The 17,085-nt window shown below is 46.4% G+C and overlaps 1 protein-coding gene across 1 annotated transcript in view; it reads left to right on the plus strand.

Annotated features, from left to right (window-relative positions):
* Positions 1-17,085, plus strand: part of BICDL2 (BICD family like cargo adaptor 2) — a 152,079-nt gene that overhangs the window by 116,740 nt on the left and 18,254 nt on the right. Inside the window, exon 10 of the mRNA XM_078652895.1 lies at positions 16,422-16,542. Within this exon, the coding sequence (XP_078509021.1) occupies positions 16,422-16,542 (121 nt within the window). The remainder of the gene's footprint in view (positions 1-16,421; positions 16,543-17,085) is intronic.

Raw genomic sequence — 17,085 nt, forward strand, 5'->3', positions numbered from 1 at the left:
TTCCATCCTGATTGACCGTGTCGGAAGCCTGGGAATCCGAGCCAGCGCTAGGGATCTGTTAACCTCGTTTTTGTCCAGCAGAACACAGGCAGTCACGCTGGGATCTTTTAAATCACCGGAGCTTACCTTACCTTGTGGAGTGCCTCAAGGCTCATCGCTAAGTCCAACACTGTTTAATATCTATGTGTTGGACTTAGCAAGAGTTATTAAAACCTACCAGAAGAGCCTCACCTCCTATGCTGATGATACTCAGCTGGTGCTTGCTATCAACAATGATGGGGAACAGGTAGCGGCACGGTTTCAAGAAGGTATGCTGGCTATCAAAGACTGGATGCAGGCCAACTGTCTAAGGTTGAACTCTGAGAAAACGGAGGTAGTCATTTTTGGAAAGATGTCCCCACAATGGTCTCCTGTGTGGTGGCCTTCATCCTTAGGAGCTTTACCAATTCCTTCCAATAAGGTCAGAAATTTGGGCATAGTCTTCGACGAGAAGCTAAACTTTGTAGCACATGCCAATCAGACAGTGGCAAATGCTCACCATGAACTCAGAATTATAAGGAAAATCATTCCATTTCTTTCGGATAGTGTGGGAAAAACAGTGGTGAGCACATTGGTGCTCTCATCTCTCGATTACTGCAATGGCCTATTTGCCAACGCACAATCCCGGGTAATCTCTAAGCTGCAAATGATTCAAAATGCGGCAGCTAGACTACTCTCCAAAACTCCTAAATTTAAATCAGTTAGTCAAGTAATTAAAAGTTACCATTGGCTTTCAATAAAAAAATGTATTAAATTCAAGACACTCTGCCTAACGTTCAAAGTTATTCACAAACAAGGCCCAAGGTTTCTGCAAGAACAGCTCACCACCTATTGCCCGTCACGACAACTAAGATCAATGGTACTGCATCAACTAGCAGTACCACGCACTAGGACGGTCACTTGGGGAGACAGGCTCTTCACGGTGTCTGCAGCCAGACTCTGGAACTCGCTCCCGCTGTCTATTCGAGCAGTTCAATCTCTCCTCCAGTTTAGGAAACTGGTGAAGACATGGTTATTCCATCAGTAATTGTAGCTTTCAAGGCTATGCGCCACTTCCCTCAGAGATCCTATGTAGTATTCTCAGCGCCAAGACGCCCATGGGCAAATGTATGCGCTTTATAAATTGTATTAATAAATAAATAAATAAACAAAGCCCAGAGGGGGCCCACCGGCAGAGCGCGTGCTGTGGTGGTAGCACTATGGGAGAGTGGGTGAAGTAAAACAGTAAGGCGGGGCAGCAGTCATACCCAAACGCGGACTGACTCTCCACAAGGAGTATACTCCAGTACTGAAAGGGCGAGATTTTGATCGATACCTTATATCTATTGATCCAAACCTCGATCTGGTCGACTGAACCTTTATTGCCTGTCTTGGAAGGAAACAGTACACCTATCTGCAAGTTAGTTCACCCAATAAAGGACTCTACTCTTAAAGATCACGGACAACTTCTAGGTTTCAAAAGTTTATTGTAAAGATATAATGAGCTGCAAATACAAGCATCTCAGAATGAGATTCACGAGATACACAGGTCCAATTACATACATGTGCTCTCGAAAAGCCCTCAGACGAGCAACAGAAATCACTAACACAAGTTCTAAAAATAGCAAAGCTATCAGCATAGACGCATATCTCTCCTTCATTTAGGTTGGAGGAAAACAAACACAGGTTAGGCGTCCCTACCCTGTTCTAGATGGTATCCCTACTTAACCAAATCCCAACCTAACAAAGGTGTCAGCAATGAATGACCCCCAAGGGAAGTCACCCACTCTAAGTCTCTTGGTGAAAACCTAAAGTTCTCCAGTCATGACCCCTCACTGCCTACCCATCCGCTCTCTAAAGGGTCCTCAGGTCTCTGCTCTAACTCCACCCAGGGGTGCTGTCCCTAATACAAAACAGTCAACAACATTTGAGACGCCCCTTGCGAAACGCCTCTCACGTGGTGCAACTTCAGGCTTTTTCCATGATGCTTTGTATTGGGCCTCAGACGTTAGAGTTGACCTTGCTTCTCAGTCTCTTCTCCGGCCCGCTGATACCCCTTAAACATTCCAGAACCCTCCTCCATGTCTGGGCCGTCTACTGAACAGACCTCTATTCATTCACTTATAATTGGATCCCCCCTTTCCTGTTGCAGACAGATATCTGCCGCCAAGAACCCAACTCTCATAGACTTCTAAAAAGGCTTGCAACATTTCTCAGCCCAGACATGTACGTGTAAATCACTGCTAAAACATTTCAGGCCTACAATATTTCACATTATGATTATAGCATTCAAATTCTTCATTTAATTAAAGCATGTTAAACTCTTATTCTATTATTTAGAAAACATTATTCTAAATCACGGCCCATTAATGCAATGACCAAAAACGTTAAACAATCTGTGTCGTGAAAAGAAACACCTTCCCTTTTAGCTCCAGCTCTGGCCCTGAGGCCTACCACGTTCTGCGTTTTACCACAGACCATCTTATATGTTAACAGCTACACGACATAGATTCAAAATAATCACGTCTAATAAAATCATATAATGTCACACATTTCTGTATTAGTTCCACTTCTACTTAAATCTCTATATTAGCTATACATTTAGAATATAATTTCAGATACTATTAGCACTCATGGCATTTCTCATCATGACTTGTGCTTACTATAGGTAAGTGTGATGTACTCATACATTTATATCAGTTTGCGCTCTCTCAGTTCCCCCCTTTGATGACCTCTCGGGGTCATCACTAACATTTAAACTGCAGTTATTGCTGGCATTCTCTGCGCTTCCAGAGCTCTCAGGCTCCTGTACTGATTATCTTGTATGGCAGCCAATCTCTGCAACTGTTCTCTTTGGGCCCTTTCTGACCTTCTTGCTCTGTACCATTTGAATACCCTCACCAATCCCCACAATATTATCCCACAGATCAATATTATGATGATAGGCTTTAGGATATACCAAATAAAGCTTTTGCCTAAGGTGGAAAACCACCCTCCAACTGTACTCATTCCGTGGCCCACCTTTTCCCAGACATTTTCTCTACTCAAGTCTTCGATCTCTTTGTGTATATTAGTTATGTTCTTAATAACTTTCTCAAGGGGTTTTGAAAGGTCTGGAATGTAAGTGCAACATTCCTGAACCTTCAAAGCCTTACAGACTCCGCCCTCTTTTGCTAATAAGACATCTAATGCAAGCCGATTTTGAAGAACCATAGCCCTTATCGATTGCATCTCTCCTTCTACCAGCATTAAGGACTGAGCAGTGCTGGCAGACAACCTGTCGACAACTGTTGCCAGTCGTCTAATTTTAACATCATTAAGGATTATTCCCAAAAGAGGGAACATAGCTCCAAAGACATCTCCAACCATTTCTGCATCGCCTAAATCTCTCCTTCCCCTCGATGATGTCTGGCCCTCAATGATCAATAAGTCTTGTGCATGATATATTTTGGGGAAGACAATTGCCAAGTAACATGATCCATACCAGTTGTCAGGTAGTCTCACGTAAGCATTTCTTCCACATACAAAATACACATTTGGAATTACTTGCATTCCCTTCAGGAAATCCTTAGTGTAGTACTCTAAATTAAAAGCATGTTCACAGTCAACTTCACCCACGTATACATTTTCATAATACGTTTTGGCTCGGTGAAGACATAACTTTCCTTTCTGCGCTTTATCTAAAGCTATTGGACCACTACTACCCTTTCTCTTATGTGACTTCTCTTCCTCGGTCCAATCTAATTTCCCTTGTCCTGATTTTTTCAAAATCTTTTGTCTCCTGTAACGATCATCCACCTGCCCTATGAACTTTTTCTCGACTTCTGACACCTTGCATGTCAGATTATTTCTACGGGCATGTGAAGTATCTAAGGTAATCCAAGGAATGAAGAATTTGGCCAATCTGTCTTCACTCTTCCAGTAATCCCATTTATTCATCTGCTTATAATTCGGGACTTCTGGCAACACAGAATCATAATTGGAGAAATAGTATTCAAAACTATCTCTCTCATAAAATATACTAAGCAATAAGCTACATGTAATGCCATATGTCAGAGGGAGGTGATGATATCGAATTCCTTCATCTACAGACGCAGGCAACTGCATGCAGACGTAGCAATCCTTAACCTCCATGGCATCCACGTATTCATACAAAAGTTTAGCATAAGCATTTGACCTAAAGTCTCCTTGGGACTCGTCTACATGTAACCTGCGGGCTTCTGCAGCCAATAACGCTTTCTCTTGAGTGTTTTCCCTTTTCTCACCTGCAACAGTGGGTGTAAGTGTTACTACAGAATTCGCATCAGTTACCTTTACCTCTTCCTCATGTCCCTTTACATAAGAAATTGTTACCACTAAAGCTATTAATATTATCACTCCTACTATTAGTGTACCTATTATACATTTAGCTCTGCGGTTCGGGGTGCCGGCCTCCATTTCGTCAGACAATCTAGCTTTCCCTTTCTCTTTGCAAAAAGTTCTTTTCCTCTCGTTCCTTTACAGTCTCTTTCAATCCTTTTTTTGTCTTTAGAATCCACACAGCTGGAGGCTGACAGCCTTTTTCGCAAAAAGTCCTTTCACAGTTCAAAAAGACAACCCTAGCCCTTCTCCATCCACTCAAGGGGTTCCCTAAAATTCTCTGCTTCCTGGGCGCTAGGTAATCTTCTTTTCTTCTGCTTGCTTTATTTACAAAGTCCTTTAACAATCGACTATTAGATTTGTGGTTGCAGCTTCAATAGCATAGTTCAATATTTCCATGCGAAGAGTATGCTCTTCATGTGCTGTTATCGTGGTACCAAAGTCGGGGAATTTCAATTCTGTAAGAAACATGTGTTTTAACTTGCTGAGGCGGGGAGGTCTGGGGAGCACGAATGTTAGTGACCCTTCTTGTTCGACACCGGGTACCAACAGTTGTATTTCCACGGTGATAATGGGCTCAGAACTGGACACCACCACCGCTCGGATCCTCCCTGTCTCCGGTTTCACAGACATTTGTCGCCAGATATGTCCACTCAGGTGTGGAGTATCTTCTGTTAGGCACACGCACTCTTCTTGACCTTCTTCGGTCTGGTGCTTCAGCGCCCTGAGCACCTTCTTCTGGGTCTGAGTCTTCTGATATCGGAGGAAGGGTTGCTTCTGGAGTTGACCTCAGGCTAGAACTTCTTCTTTGCGGCCAATTTGCTTCTCCACGTGCCCTTCTACTCCTTCTCCTTCTGGTCTGTTCTCGCTCTCTTTCAGACCTGTCAGGGTCAGACTCGTACTCCCAGCTGTCTTCTCCTTCTGTAGCGTCTTCTGTTTCGCTGTTGTACTGACCGTCCTCAGCTTGGTCAGACTCGTTCCCTGCTTCCACTGGCACCTCTACAGCTTGGCTAGCCCCCTCTATGGCTTCTTGGTCCTCAGCTGGACGTCCATCCGAGAGAGGAGCTGTTTCCAGAGGTGCTGGAACCCTTTTCGTATGCGACGCGTGTATCCAGTTGGGCAGGCCTCCCACCTTTACAGCTGTACTTGTGATCAGGATAACCTGGTAGGGCCCACGCCAACGAATATCCAAGCAGCTTCTTCTCACATGTTTCTTCACCAGGACCCAGTCCCCAGGATACAGGTCATGGCAAGGGCCCTGGCACGCTGGAACCTCTGCAGCCTGCACCTGAAGGGACACAGAACGCATGGCGTCAGACAGCCCCTTACAATAGTCCAGGATCATATCATCTGTGATATTTAACAGTGCAGTAGCTGGAATAGATGGCAGTCTCATTGCTCTCCCCATTAACACCTCATGTGGTGACAACCCTGTTCTTCTGTCTGGGGTACTACGAAGGCTCATGAGTACCAATGGCAGGGCGTCAGGCCAACTCAGGGTCGTTGAGGAGCAAACCTTCGCTATTCTGGACTTGATCGTGCCATTAATTTGTTCCACAATTCCTGAGGCTTCTGGTCGGTAACTGCAATGGAGTTTTTGGTCGATATTCAGTGCAACACAAATCATCTTCACAAGCTCGCTGTTAAAATGTGTTCCCCTATCTGATTCCAAAAAGGCCGGCACCCCGAACCGAGGGATAAGTTCTCTAAGCAGTAACTTAGCCACTGTGAGGGTGTCGCACCTACGTGTAGGGTATGCCTCAACCCACCTGGAGAACACACAAACAACCACCAAGACATAGCGGAGGCGGTTGCATCTTGGCATTTCAATGAAATCTATCTGCATTCTGTTGAATGGACCTCCAGACCTTCCTATGTGACTTAGTGCAACTGGTGTTCTTTTCCCTACATTCAGCTGCTGGCAGGTCACACAACGCTGGCACACTGCTTCTGCTGCTATTCTAAACTTAGGATTGTACCAAGTCTGTCTAAACACTCTCAGCATAGCATCTCTCCCTAAGTGTACGGGACCATGTATGAGTCTAGCCATTGGACTCACCATCTCATTGGGCAACACTGCTCTGCCGTCTGCTGAGACCCAAAAATGAGTCTCACCCATTACACATCCTGCCTTTTCCCATGTTTCTTTCTCAGAATCAGGAGCATTTTCTTGCATGGTTGACAATTCATCCCAAGTATCAACAGTTTCCAGTATCATGGCTAATTCAGTTCTTACATTTATTCCACCCACATCCACCTCTGTGAAAGAGTAACCTTGTTCTGCGCAATACCGCGCAACTTCATCAGCATATCTATTGCCTTTCGAAACAAAGTCCTCATTTTTGGTATGTGCGATGCACTTTACAACTGCGATACTTGCTGGACATTGCAATGCTTCTAACAACAAGCGCACAAACTCTCCATTGCGAATGGGAGAGCCTGAAGAAGTCATGAACCCTCTTTGAGACCATAACTGCCCGTAATCATGAACTACCCCAAACCCGTATTGGCTGTCGGTGTAGATGGTGACTCGAATTTGATTGCCTGCTAAGCAAGCACGTGTTAGGGCAATAATCTCGGCTACCTGAGCGGAGTGTACTCCTTCCAGGCACCCAGCTTCCACAACTCCTTCAATTGTACAAACAGCATAAGCTGCTCTCAACTGCCCAACTTCGTCTCTTACACATGAGCCATCGACAAAGAAAACTTCATCTGGGTCCGTCAGTGGCTCATCCACGATGTCGGGTCTGGGTTTGGTGCATAGTTCAGTCACATCGAGACAGTCATGGTCTGTATATTCATCATCATCATCAATATCATTTGGAAGTGGCATTAAGGTAGCAGGGTTCAAAACAGAGCATCTCTTGAGGGTCACGTTCTCTGCAGCAAGAATAACTTGCTCATAGCGCGTGAGCCTGCTATTGGTCAGATGCTGTGTTTTGGTCCTGGTCATCAACAGTTCAACAGAATGTGGCACGCACACCTCTAACGGGTGCCCCATAACGATATTTTCACATCTCTCAATGCTGACACCCGTTGCAGCAACGGATTTGAGACATCCGGGCAACGCTGCGGCTACTGGGTCTAAAGTAGCTGAAAAATAAGCAACTGGTCTACGGGCATTCCCATGGATTTGGACCAACACAGACAACGCACAACCTTCTCTCTCACAACAGTAAAGAAAGAATTGTTTATTGTAATCAGGCATTCCCAATGCCGGAGCACGACACAGGTCCTCTCGCAACTGTAGGAACGCCATCAAACAGTCTTTGTCCCATGGTACCGGATCACTCACCTCTTTGTGCGTCAGTTTTTGCAAGGGCTTTGCTTTCAGTGAAAAGTTCACGATCCACTGTCGGCAATAACCCACCATCCCTAGGAACATCCTGACCTCTCTCTGTGTCTGAGGCGCGTTCATTTTCATGATCGCCTCTATCCTGTCTGGTGACACCTTTCGTTTGCCTTTCTCAATTCTGTGTCCTAAGTACTGTACTTCTGTCAGGCAGTACTGCAATTTTCCCGGGGACACCTTGTGCCCATTGGCAGCTAGGTGATTTAACAAAGCAATGGAATCTTCCCTGCAAGCTTCTTCTGTTTCTGACGCCACAAGGAGGTCGTCTATGTACTGGACCAGAACTGACTTCTGGGGCAGCACTAGACTTTCAAGATTTTTCTTCAGAAGCTGGTTAAAGATCGATGGACTCTCTGTATACCCCTGAGGGATACGACACCATGTTAGGACGCGATTTTCCAGCTTAAATGCGAAAAGAAAATGGCTATCTTCGTCCAAAGGGATCGAAAAGAAAGCCTGACAAAGATCTATCACAGTGAACCACTCTGCTTGGAATGGAATCTGAAACAGTATCACTGATGGATTCGGTACCACTGGACAACATGAAACGACTATGTTATTAATCTTTCGAAGGTCCTGCACTATCCGAAATTTCCCATTTGGTTTCTGCAGACCCATAATCGGGGAGTTACATGGACTACCCACGATTTCTTTCAGTATTCCCTGTTTAATCATGGACTCGATCACGGGTTTTATGCCTGCAATCGTTTCTGGAGTCAATTTATACTGGGGTGTTCTTGGGAACTCAGCATGCGGTTTCACTACAATTTTCACTGGGTCCACCCCTTTGACTAATCCAATCTCTTCCCCAGTGAAATCCCATACCTCTGATGCCACTGTCTCCCTCAAATCCCAGGGAAGCTCGTCTACTGTCAAAGTAGGGTACAGCTCCACACATATTCTTGAGTTTGCAACTTTGAAATCTGCATCATCATCATTAGTCAATACCTCCACTCCCTGGGGTGTACAATATATAGTACAATTCAATTTGCACAACAGGTCTCTTCCTAGCAGACACACAGGGCTTGAATCGCAAACCACAAATTGGTGCTCATCGCTGTACTTCCCTATTTTCACCTGTACCGGTTCTGTCAATTGGCTGGTTATTCTCCTGTTTGCGACCCCTACCACCTGTATGGTCTCTCCAGACATGGGCAGGTCTGGAACTGCAGCTGATCTGATCGTGGATCTAGTGGCTCCTGTGTCCACCAGAAATGTCGTAGGGCACCCTGCTACTTCTGCTTCCACATAGGGTCCCCTCTGATCTACCTCTAAGGCTGCCCCAAGGGTGCAGTCTTCTCTTTCCACTCTCTGTCCGGTTAATGGGTCCACATAATAGCATTCTTCACCTTCCACAAACAGAGGCATTTGTCTATAGGTCTTACCCATACTCCCTACTCGAGGAGGTTGCGGGAACTGGGCTCGGGGAGGAGCCCCCCCCCCTTTGAGCACCTTTCCTTGGTATGGCGTCGCCCCTCTCATAGGTGCGCTCTGGACCTCTTCCTCCTCTATCTCTTGCTCTCCGATCTCTACATTGTAAGGGCACTCGCGTTTCCAATGCCCCAACTCGTTGCACTGGTGGCACCTAGTCGTTTTCTTCAAGGTAGCTATGTCTACTCTGGGTCTGAAGGTAGTACTCTCCTCATTACCCTTGTTCTGACTGTACTGCTTCTTACCTCCTGTACCTGTCCCTTGCTGCTGTTGTTGCGGTCCCCCCTTTCCTGCTGCCTGCAATTGTACCACCATCAGCTTCTCTTTTAGTTTCTTAGCCTTGGAGTCTACCTCATCACAGCAGTACCTGGCATATCTCAGTATTTCATCTAGGGGTCTACTTTGCCAACAAATCGAGTGTTGCTGAATCATTAAACTAATATCCGGTCTCAGTCCCAGGACGAACTTGGACACAAATTGCCCTATGTCCTTTGGATCCATTACATCCAAGCCGCTATACTGTTTAAACGCCTTCAGCAATCTCTCGTAATATTCATGGACTGTCTCTTTGGGTTCCTGTCTCGTTCTGTCTATTCTGACCCAATCTATGTCTTGCATTGGCACTTTTTCTTTCAGCCAAGTCATCACTCTCTCGAATTTTGCCATCACGATCTCGGACGGCCCATTAGTCCTAGCATCTCTCTCTGGCTCCGTTGTGGGCCACTCAGCGCTAACCTTGCATGCTGTCCACAGATCTCCTGGTACTACAATGTCAAACAGCGTGTTCAGATCTATCCATAGGACTTTTGAGATCTTTACAAACCTCTCGACTTGCTTGTACCACTCCACGGGGCTCTCTCGTAACTTGGGGAAAGATGTGGTAAAAGCAGCTAAATCTCCCCTACTCCAAGGGACATGTACATAGCTCCCATTGGCAACTTCACGCAAAGGGTAAGCTTCTATTCCCTGCTGTCCTGGTGTTATACCAATCATGCTTCTTCTGCCGGTCCCTTTCTTGGACCACCTCTCTTCCCATTTATCTAGTGCCCTCCATGTCCTTATTCCAGTAATCAGTTCCCTTATGTGTGTTTTCAGCCCAATCGTTCTCCTCTCATCTAGATCTCGATCTGAGTAATGTAGCCTGTGGTTACCCTGTAATGCTTTGGTTCTTGACAAGTCCACCATATATTTGCCTGCTAGTTCGACTAACTTCTCATGGACTGCTCTCGCCTTTCGTGTGATGTCCTTTGCCATATACAGTATTTCATCCTGTTCATACATTTCCATTCTTTCTAAAGGCAGGGTACCATCTACCATGTCATCCAGATCTGACCTTAAGCTGGAGACATCAAGTCTCTTGGCTTTTATCTCAGCTCGCAATATGTCTTTTGAAGGGGGCTCACTGGTCTCCCTACCATCCCAACTTCGAGCTCTGCGTTTGGGCTCAGGAGAATTAATGGGTGGCCTCCCTTGCTCCCATCTCTCCAGGTCCCATGCTCGGCCATCCAATCTTGGAAGGTGATGGAACACGGGCCTTTTATCCCTACTCTCTCTCTGCCCACTCTCGTCTTCTTCTCTCCTCTCACCGCACATCTCTCTGTTATTTTCCCTCTGGTCGCTACACTCCCTTTGCCTCGTATCGCTCAGTATCCGATACGATCCTTCCTGGTTCCCCATATTCCCTGGGCTGCGCTCATTTCTGTCATCACAGGGACTATGGTGCGACCTCTCACAACTCCCATTCTGTTCTCTGGTGCCAGGCACACAGTGTGGACACTTAAAGCTGTTCCTGTACTCTTGCGCTCTCCTCTCCCCTTCACTGAGTATTGGGCACGCCACCCCTTCACTCCCGGGGCCCCCGTTTTCCAGGTCTGTTCTACCTCCATTCCGGGCCCAATGGGTGACTCCCCTACTCCCTCTACAGTCCCACTCCGGGCTACTCTCCCCAGCCCCGCAGTGAGTTCGTGCTCTGCTGTCCTGACTTTCCCTTTCTGCTTCTGCAGCATTGATGCACTTTTGAGCCTTCACTGCCTCATCCCACTGCTTCATGTACTCATTTAGCTCTTGAAAGGATTTTCGTCCAGATCCCCTCAGATCCATTGGCCATCTAGGGCCCCCAGGATCTCCTCCTGGGTCCCCTGCTGTGTGCATCGGGGTACTCCACTCTCTGGGTATTGGCATCTGACTTGGGGAATTAGTGGTATCGTTCCTCCTTGCCTGCTCTGCTCTTTCTCTGTCTTTCCGTTTCCGTTCTTCCCCTTTTGCTCTCTCTTGGTCATATATCGATATTATAGGACCTATGGTAACAGGTACCTGTAGTGCATCTGGCAATGGGTAGGATGTGGCGCTTTCCGTTTCCGGCGCTCTTTGTACCACAAACCTACCGACCACCTGTTGCACCTGACTAGGCTGGAGCAACTCTTTCTTTGGCTCAGGATCCCACTGTGAACTGGGAAGCGGTCTATGCTCTCCTGCATTGCCCCCCTTTTCTCCTTCAGTATTCTCGACCTCTCCCCCTGCTCTATTATACGGGGGTGGCCTGTCTGTCAGTAATCTGTTTATCAGGCTGTCCTCTGTTTCGCTCTCATCATCTTCTTCTAGGGGGCTTTTATTTACTGGCGCCTCTAACACTGGGTACAGTTTATTTATTTCCAAATTATGCACTCTCCATCTTTTAGCATCCGCATCCCACCTGGCATCCTGTACTGCCCTTACCGAGCGTTTCACCCTTTCTTGTCGTCTGTTCATATTCCTTTCATGCGCTGCCCTAAGCCATGCCTCAAGGGCTTCAAACTGGGTTGGTCTAGGCAAGGGTCTCTTTGAGGTCATGACTGATTTCAATCGATGTAACACCTCTAATCTGAACGTCCCGTACTTCGGGAACGTCAGTTCCTCGTTTCCTTCAGTAATCTTACTCCACTCTGATATCCAAAGGATCGTATGCAACCCAACATTTACTGCCATATAACGAGCTGGCGTACCCTCCGGCGGGGCTTCTTCCCCTTCATACGATCCTCGCCTCTCTTTCTTAAACAGCGCTTTCAACCATTTAAAACACTTCATAATTATGCGCACAAAATCCAGCCTCGCTACTCTGTTTACTTCCTGATGACAATCCACCAATCCTGTCGCGGCTTTGCTAGCTTGGCCTATCACAGCGCGGTCTTTCTCCTGTTGGCCAATCACGTCGCGACCCTGTATGACGTGTTCGCTAGCTGGCCTATCACAGCGCGGTCTTTCTCCGGTCAGCCAATCACTGCGCGACACCACCTGACGTCTCTTTTCTCCGCTTCGCAGCAGCACCCCTCCTTTCTCAACTCGTCTCCCGGTTATGCATGCGTCCCATTCATACACTGAAAAATGACTACTTCCGACCAAGCGGTCACTTCTCTCGACTGTACGTCCACAGTCTATCTGTAATTGTCAACACAACTGACGAGATGTCTATCGTCTTTCTGATAGGTTACTTACACACACAGTAACTTCCGACCAGCGTCCGTTACTCACGCACTCACTCTTACGTTCCCCCTATCTCGGTCTCTCGGGTGATCAATGGTACCTCATGACCCCCTTCACTCTAGTTGACAATTACTCTGGGTGTCCGATACACCCGAACCACTTAAGCTCTCCTTGAACTTAAGATTTCCACCGGTTGCGCGCGCTCACAACCTGTTCCACAGTCACTCTACAGACATTCAACTCCGCCAGACATTACAACATAGATACAATACAAAACACCGCAATCTAACACGCATAACCCTTTATACTCACTCTCTCTGATACTGCTGCTTTTTCTGTCTCACGTCATCCGGATCTTCATCTGCGGGCTGTTCTTCCGATCATCGATTTCTAGGGGCCTTGGGGTAAGCTAACCTGGCCTAGGTCACCGTCCTCAAGAAGGCAACCATCCTCTATAGCTACCAACTGAAAGGGCGAGATTTTGATCGATACCTTATATCTATTGATCCAAACCTCGATCTGGTCGACTGAACCTTTATTGCCTGTCTTGGAAGGAAACAGTACACCTATCTGCAAGTTAGTTCACCCAATAAAGGACTCTACTCTTAAAGATCACGGACAACTTCTAGGTTTCAAAAGTTTATTGTAAAGATATAATGAGCTGCAAATACAAGCATCTCAGAATGAGATTCACGAGATACACAGGTCCAATTACATACATGTGCTCTCGAAAAGCCCTCAGACGAGCAACAGAAATCACTAACACAAGTTCTAAAAATAGCAAAGCTATCAGCATAGACGCATATCTCTCCTTCATTTAGGTTGGAGGAAAACAAACACAGGTTAGGCGTCCCTACCCTGTTCTAGATGGTATCCCTACTTAACCAAATCCCAACCTAACAAAGGTGTCAGCAATGAATGACCCCCAAGGGAAGTCACCCACTCTAAGTCTCTTGGTGAAAACCTAAAGTTCTCCAGTCATGACCCCTCACTGCCTACCCATCCGCTCTCTAAAGGGTCCTCAGGTCTCTGCTCTAACTCCACCCAGGGGTGCTGTCCCTAATACAAAACAGTCAACAACATTTGAGACGCCCCTTGCGAAACGCCTCTCACGTGGTGCAACTTCAGGCTTTTTCCATGATGCTTTGTATTGGGCCTCAGACGTTAGAGTTGACCTTGCTTCTCAGTCTCTTCTCCGGCCCGCTGATACCCCTTAAACATTCCAGAACCCTCCTCCATGTCTGGGCCGTCTACTGAACAGACCTCTATTCATTCACTTATAATTGGATCCCCCCTTTCCTGTTGCAGACAGATATCTGCCGCCAAGAACCCAACTCTCATAGACTTCTAAAAAGGCTTGCAACATTTCTCAGCCCAGACATGTACGTGTAAATCACTGCTAAAACATTTCAGGCCTACAATATTTCACATTATGATTATAGCATTCAAATTCTTCATTTAATTAAAGCATGTTAAACTCTTATTCTATTATTTAGAAAACATTATTCTAAATCACGGCCCATTAATGCAATGACCAAAAACGTTAAACAATCTGTGTCGTGAAAAGAAACACCTTCCCTTTTAGCTCCAGCTCTGGCCCTGAGGCCTACCACGTTCTGCGTTTTACCACAGACCATCTTATATGTTAACAGCTACACGACATAGATTCAAAATAATCACGTCTAATAAAATCATATAATGTCACACATTTCTGTATTAGTTCCACTTCTACTTAAATCTCTATATTAGCTATACATTTAGAATATAATTTCAGATACTATTAGCACTCATGGCATTTCTCATCATGACTTGTGCTTACTATAGGTAAGTGTGATGTACTCATACATTTATATCAGTTTGCGCTCTCTCAGTACCGTGTGTCGAAGACGGGTGCGAAGCCAAGGTGGAGTGACAGTTAGGGGGTCATAGTTTGAAGGTACGTGTGATCACTAACAGCAGGACAGTCTTGTGCAGTGCCGTCTGGAACGGGCGTTAGAAGCTGTTAGCAAAGGTTGAGCGGTAACGAGCTTCGGGAGATATTGGGAGAAGGCGTGCAACGCCCATTGGGCTCAAAGGGCTTCAGCTCCCCCCGTTGTGTTTGTCATCCCGGGCTGAGACAGCTTCCCAGGCACACACACAGACAGTTTTTGAGCAGTTGTGCCCTGGTGCTGGCTTACCGCAGACGCACTCGAGTACTTCACAGGTCTTTAAAAGACCATATGCATGAAAACGAGGCTTTGTTTTTCTTTCACCCCTTCTTAGAGCCCCTGCATCTTCACAGCCGATTCCTGGAAGAATTAGTACCCCCCCCCCCATATTTTTTTTAGACCCCAACCCCGGAGATTTCACTCTAGTTGCGCCAATTTATTGGGAGGCAGGGTAGCAGTCAGGGCTAGGAGAGTCTGTTGCCCTCGTGTTTAAGAAGGGGTGCAACCGCCCACAACTTTCAGATTATGGGAGTGGTGAGGTAGAAAGGAGCTGGTAAACAGGTGATGAAATAGCTGCAAATCAGTGGCGTGCTTTTGGAGGGTGCTTTAATAGCTGTGTTTTCAAAATGTTGTCCTCTGCTGCCATCTGTTGATCGCATATGCGCATTGCATTCATTTCAACATTCGGGAGAACAGTTGGCCGCCTCCACCAAGTTGATGGGTATGCACTGTGCAGGCATGCAGCGGTCGCCTGGTGGCGTAATGATGGTGCCTCGCATACCTCACAGATCTATTCATTTGCCTTGGGTTGAATAGAGACCAATGAAGGGCGGGGATGCCTTTGAAGGGTTCAAAGCTCCCTCCCCCCATCCAGTTGCCCCCATTTGCTCCCAAGTGCTCCCGCTCAGTTGGCTATGATTCTGAATGTGTGTGGAGTGTGATGCTTCCTCCCTTCACGTGCTGTCGTTTCACCTCTGATGTGTTCTCTTAACACCTCTTTTGACTTCTTCCCTACTCTCTCTCTTCTTTGCTCCCTACTTCCCCCCACCAACCAGTGTGTGCATCCTTACCATGCATGTCCTCCATGCTAGCTTTTGTGTCACCGCTTATACTGTGCTTCTTAAAGGCCTGCAATGGGTCCTTCGTGACCCTACTGTGTTTTTCTCATGCTCAGCCTGTGTTCACTCACTGTCCTAGGCCCCTCCATAGCTTACCTGGACCTCCTTAATCTCTTGTATTTTGCTTCCTTATACAGGGCCATTGGAATTATGTGACAGGGCAGGGGAGGACCCAATTATGTGACGGTTGAGTAAATTATAAAGCAAGCAAAGGAAAAATATGCGCCATATTCTGGCACATTATGTGATCACGTTGCTTCATCATTTTGTCATTTATACACGTTAACATTTGTCTGGGCAAAGATTTAACCTCATTAGTGTCAGTTTAAAACCCAAAGCACTGTGCAACTGAAAGATGACCAGACAATCTTTGCGATCACTGGGTGGCAGCATGTTTCTCTTAGTTTTTAGAAACTTTTGGTCTGTTTGAGCTAGAAATAACATTTCTTTTGCTAAACTATGCAGGCTGTGCAGCAAGATGATGGATTATTTGGCAAATGCGACAGATCTATAATTCTGCAGAAAACATAGTGACAGCAGAATTACATAACTCCAGCGGCCCTGCCCTTATCTCTTGTGATCCATCACTGTCTATGCTTCCTCCCTCTGCAGTGCTTAGAATAAATTATTTTGCCTGCTGCCTGGCTCTATTCCCCCATATGTTGCTCTTCTTCTCTCTCCTGGCTCTGTCCTCTTCTCCCTGTTGGTGCTCATGCTTCACTCGCCTGATGCCTCCTGCTCTTTCTCTCCTTCCAGGCTGACTCAGATGAAGCTGGATCTGGCCCAGTGCACCCTGGAGCGGGACTCCATGAGCAGGCAGCTGATGAGTGCCATCCGCCAGAAGGTGGCGCTGTCTCAGGAGCTGGAGGCCTGGCAGGTGAGAGCAGACATAACAACGTGCTTTGAAGTAAACCCTGGGCCACCTCTTTCAACAGGTGGCGTGTAGTATGGATGAAGCGAGAGCATTCCTGCTAAAAGGGCATTGGGCTGGGGCAAAGACAGGATGATGCCAAGTCGGTATGGTAGGTATAGCTGGGTTTGAAGCTTGTATCAATGAAGGCTGATGTTGTTGAAGCTCTCAGTCACGACATGTGACTGACTTAGTCCTACTTGCCTAAGCTCAGCAAGGTACTGACTTGTTTGAATACTGCATAATGCTAGTAGGGAACACTGGTAGGCCCCAGCCGGTAGATGGAGGGTGCTCATTCATGGAGCACATATACAAGGTATATACCCACAATTTAGGAACTGCAATTTTGCGCCACTGTTTGTTTTGATTCAATAATTAGTATTTACACTAATTTCGGGTTACCATTGCTTCAGATGTCTACTAAAAATCTATCTGTCTGTTTGTCTGCCTATCTGTCTGTCTACACACACACACACACACATATATATATATATATATATATAATATGTG

This window comes from Lissotriton helveticus, chromosome 7, assembly GCF_964261635.1.
Source record: "Lissotriton helveticus chromosome 7, aLisHel1.1, whole genome shotgun sequence".
Lineage (NCBI taxonomy): Eukaryota > Metazoa > Chordata > Amphibia > Caudata > Salamandridae > Lissotriton > Lissotriton helveticus.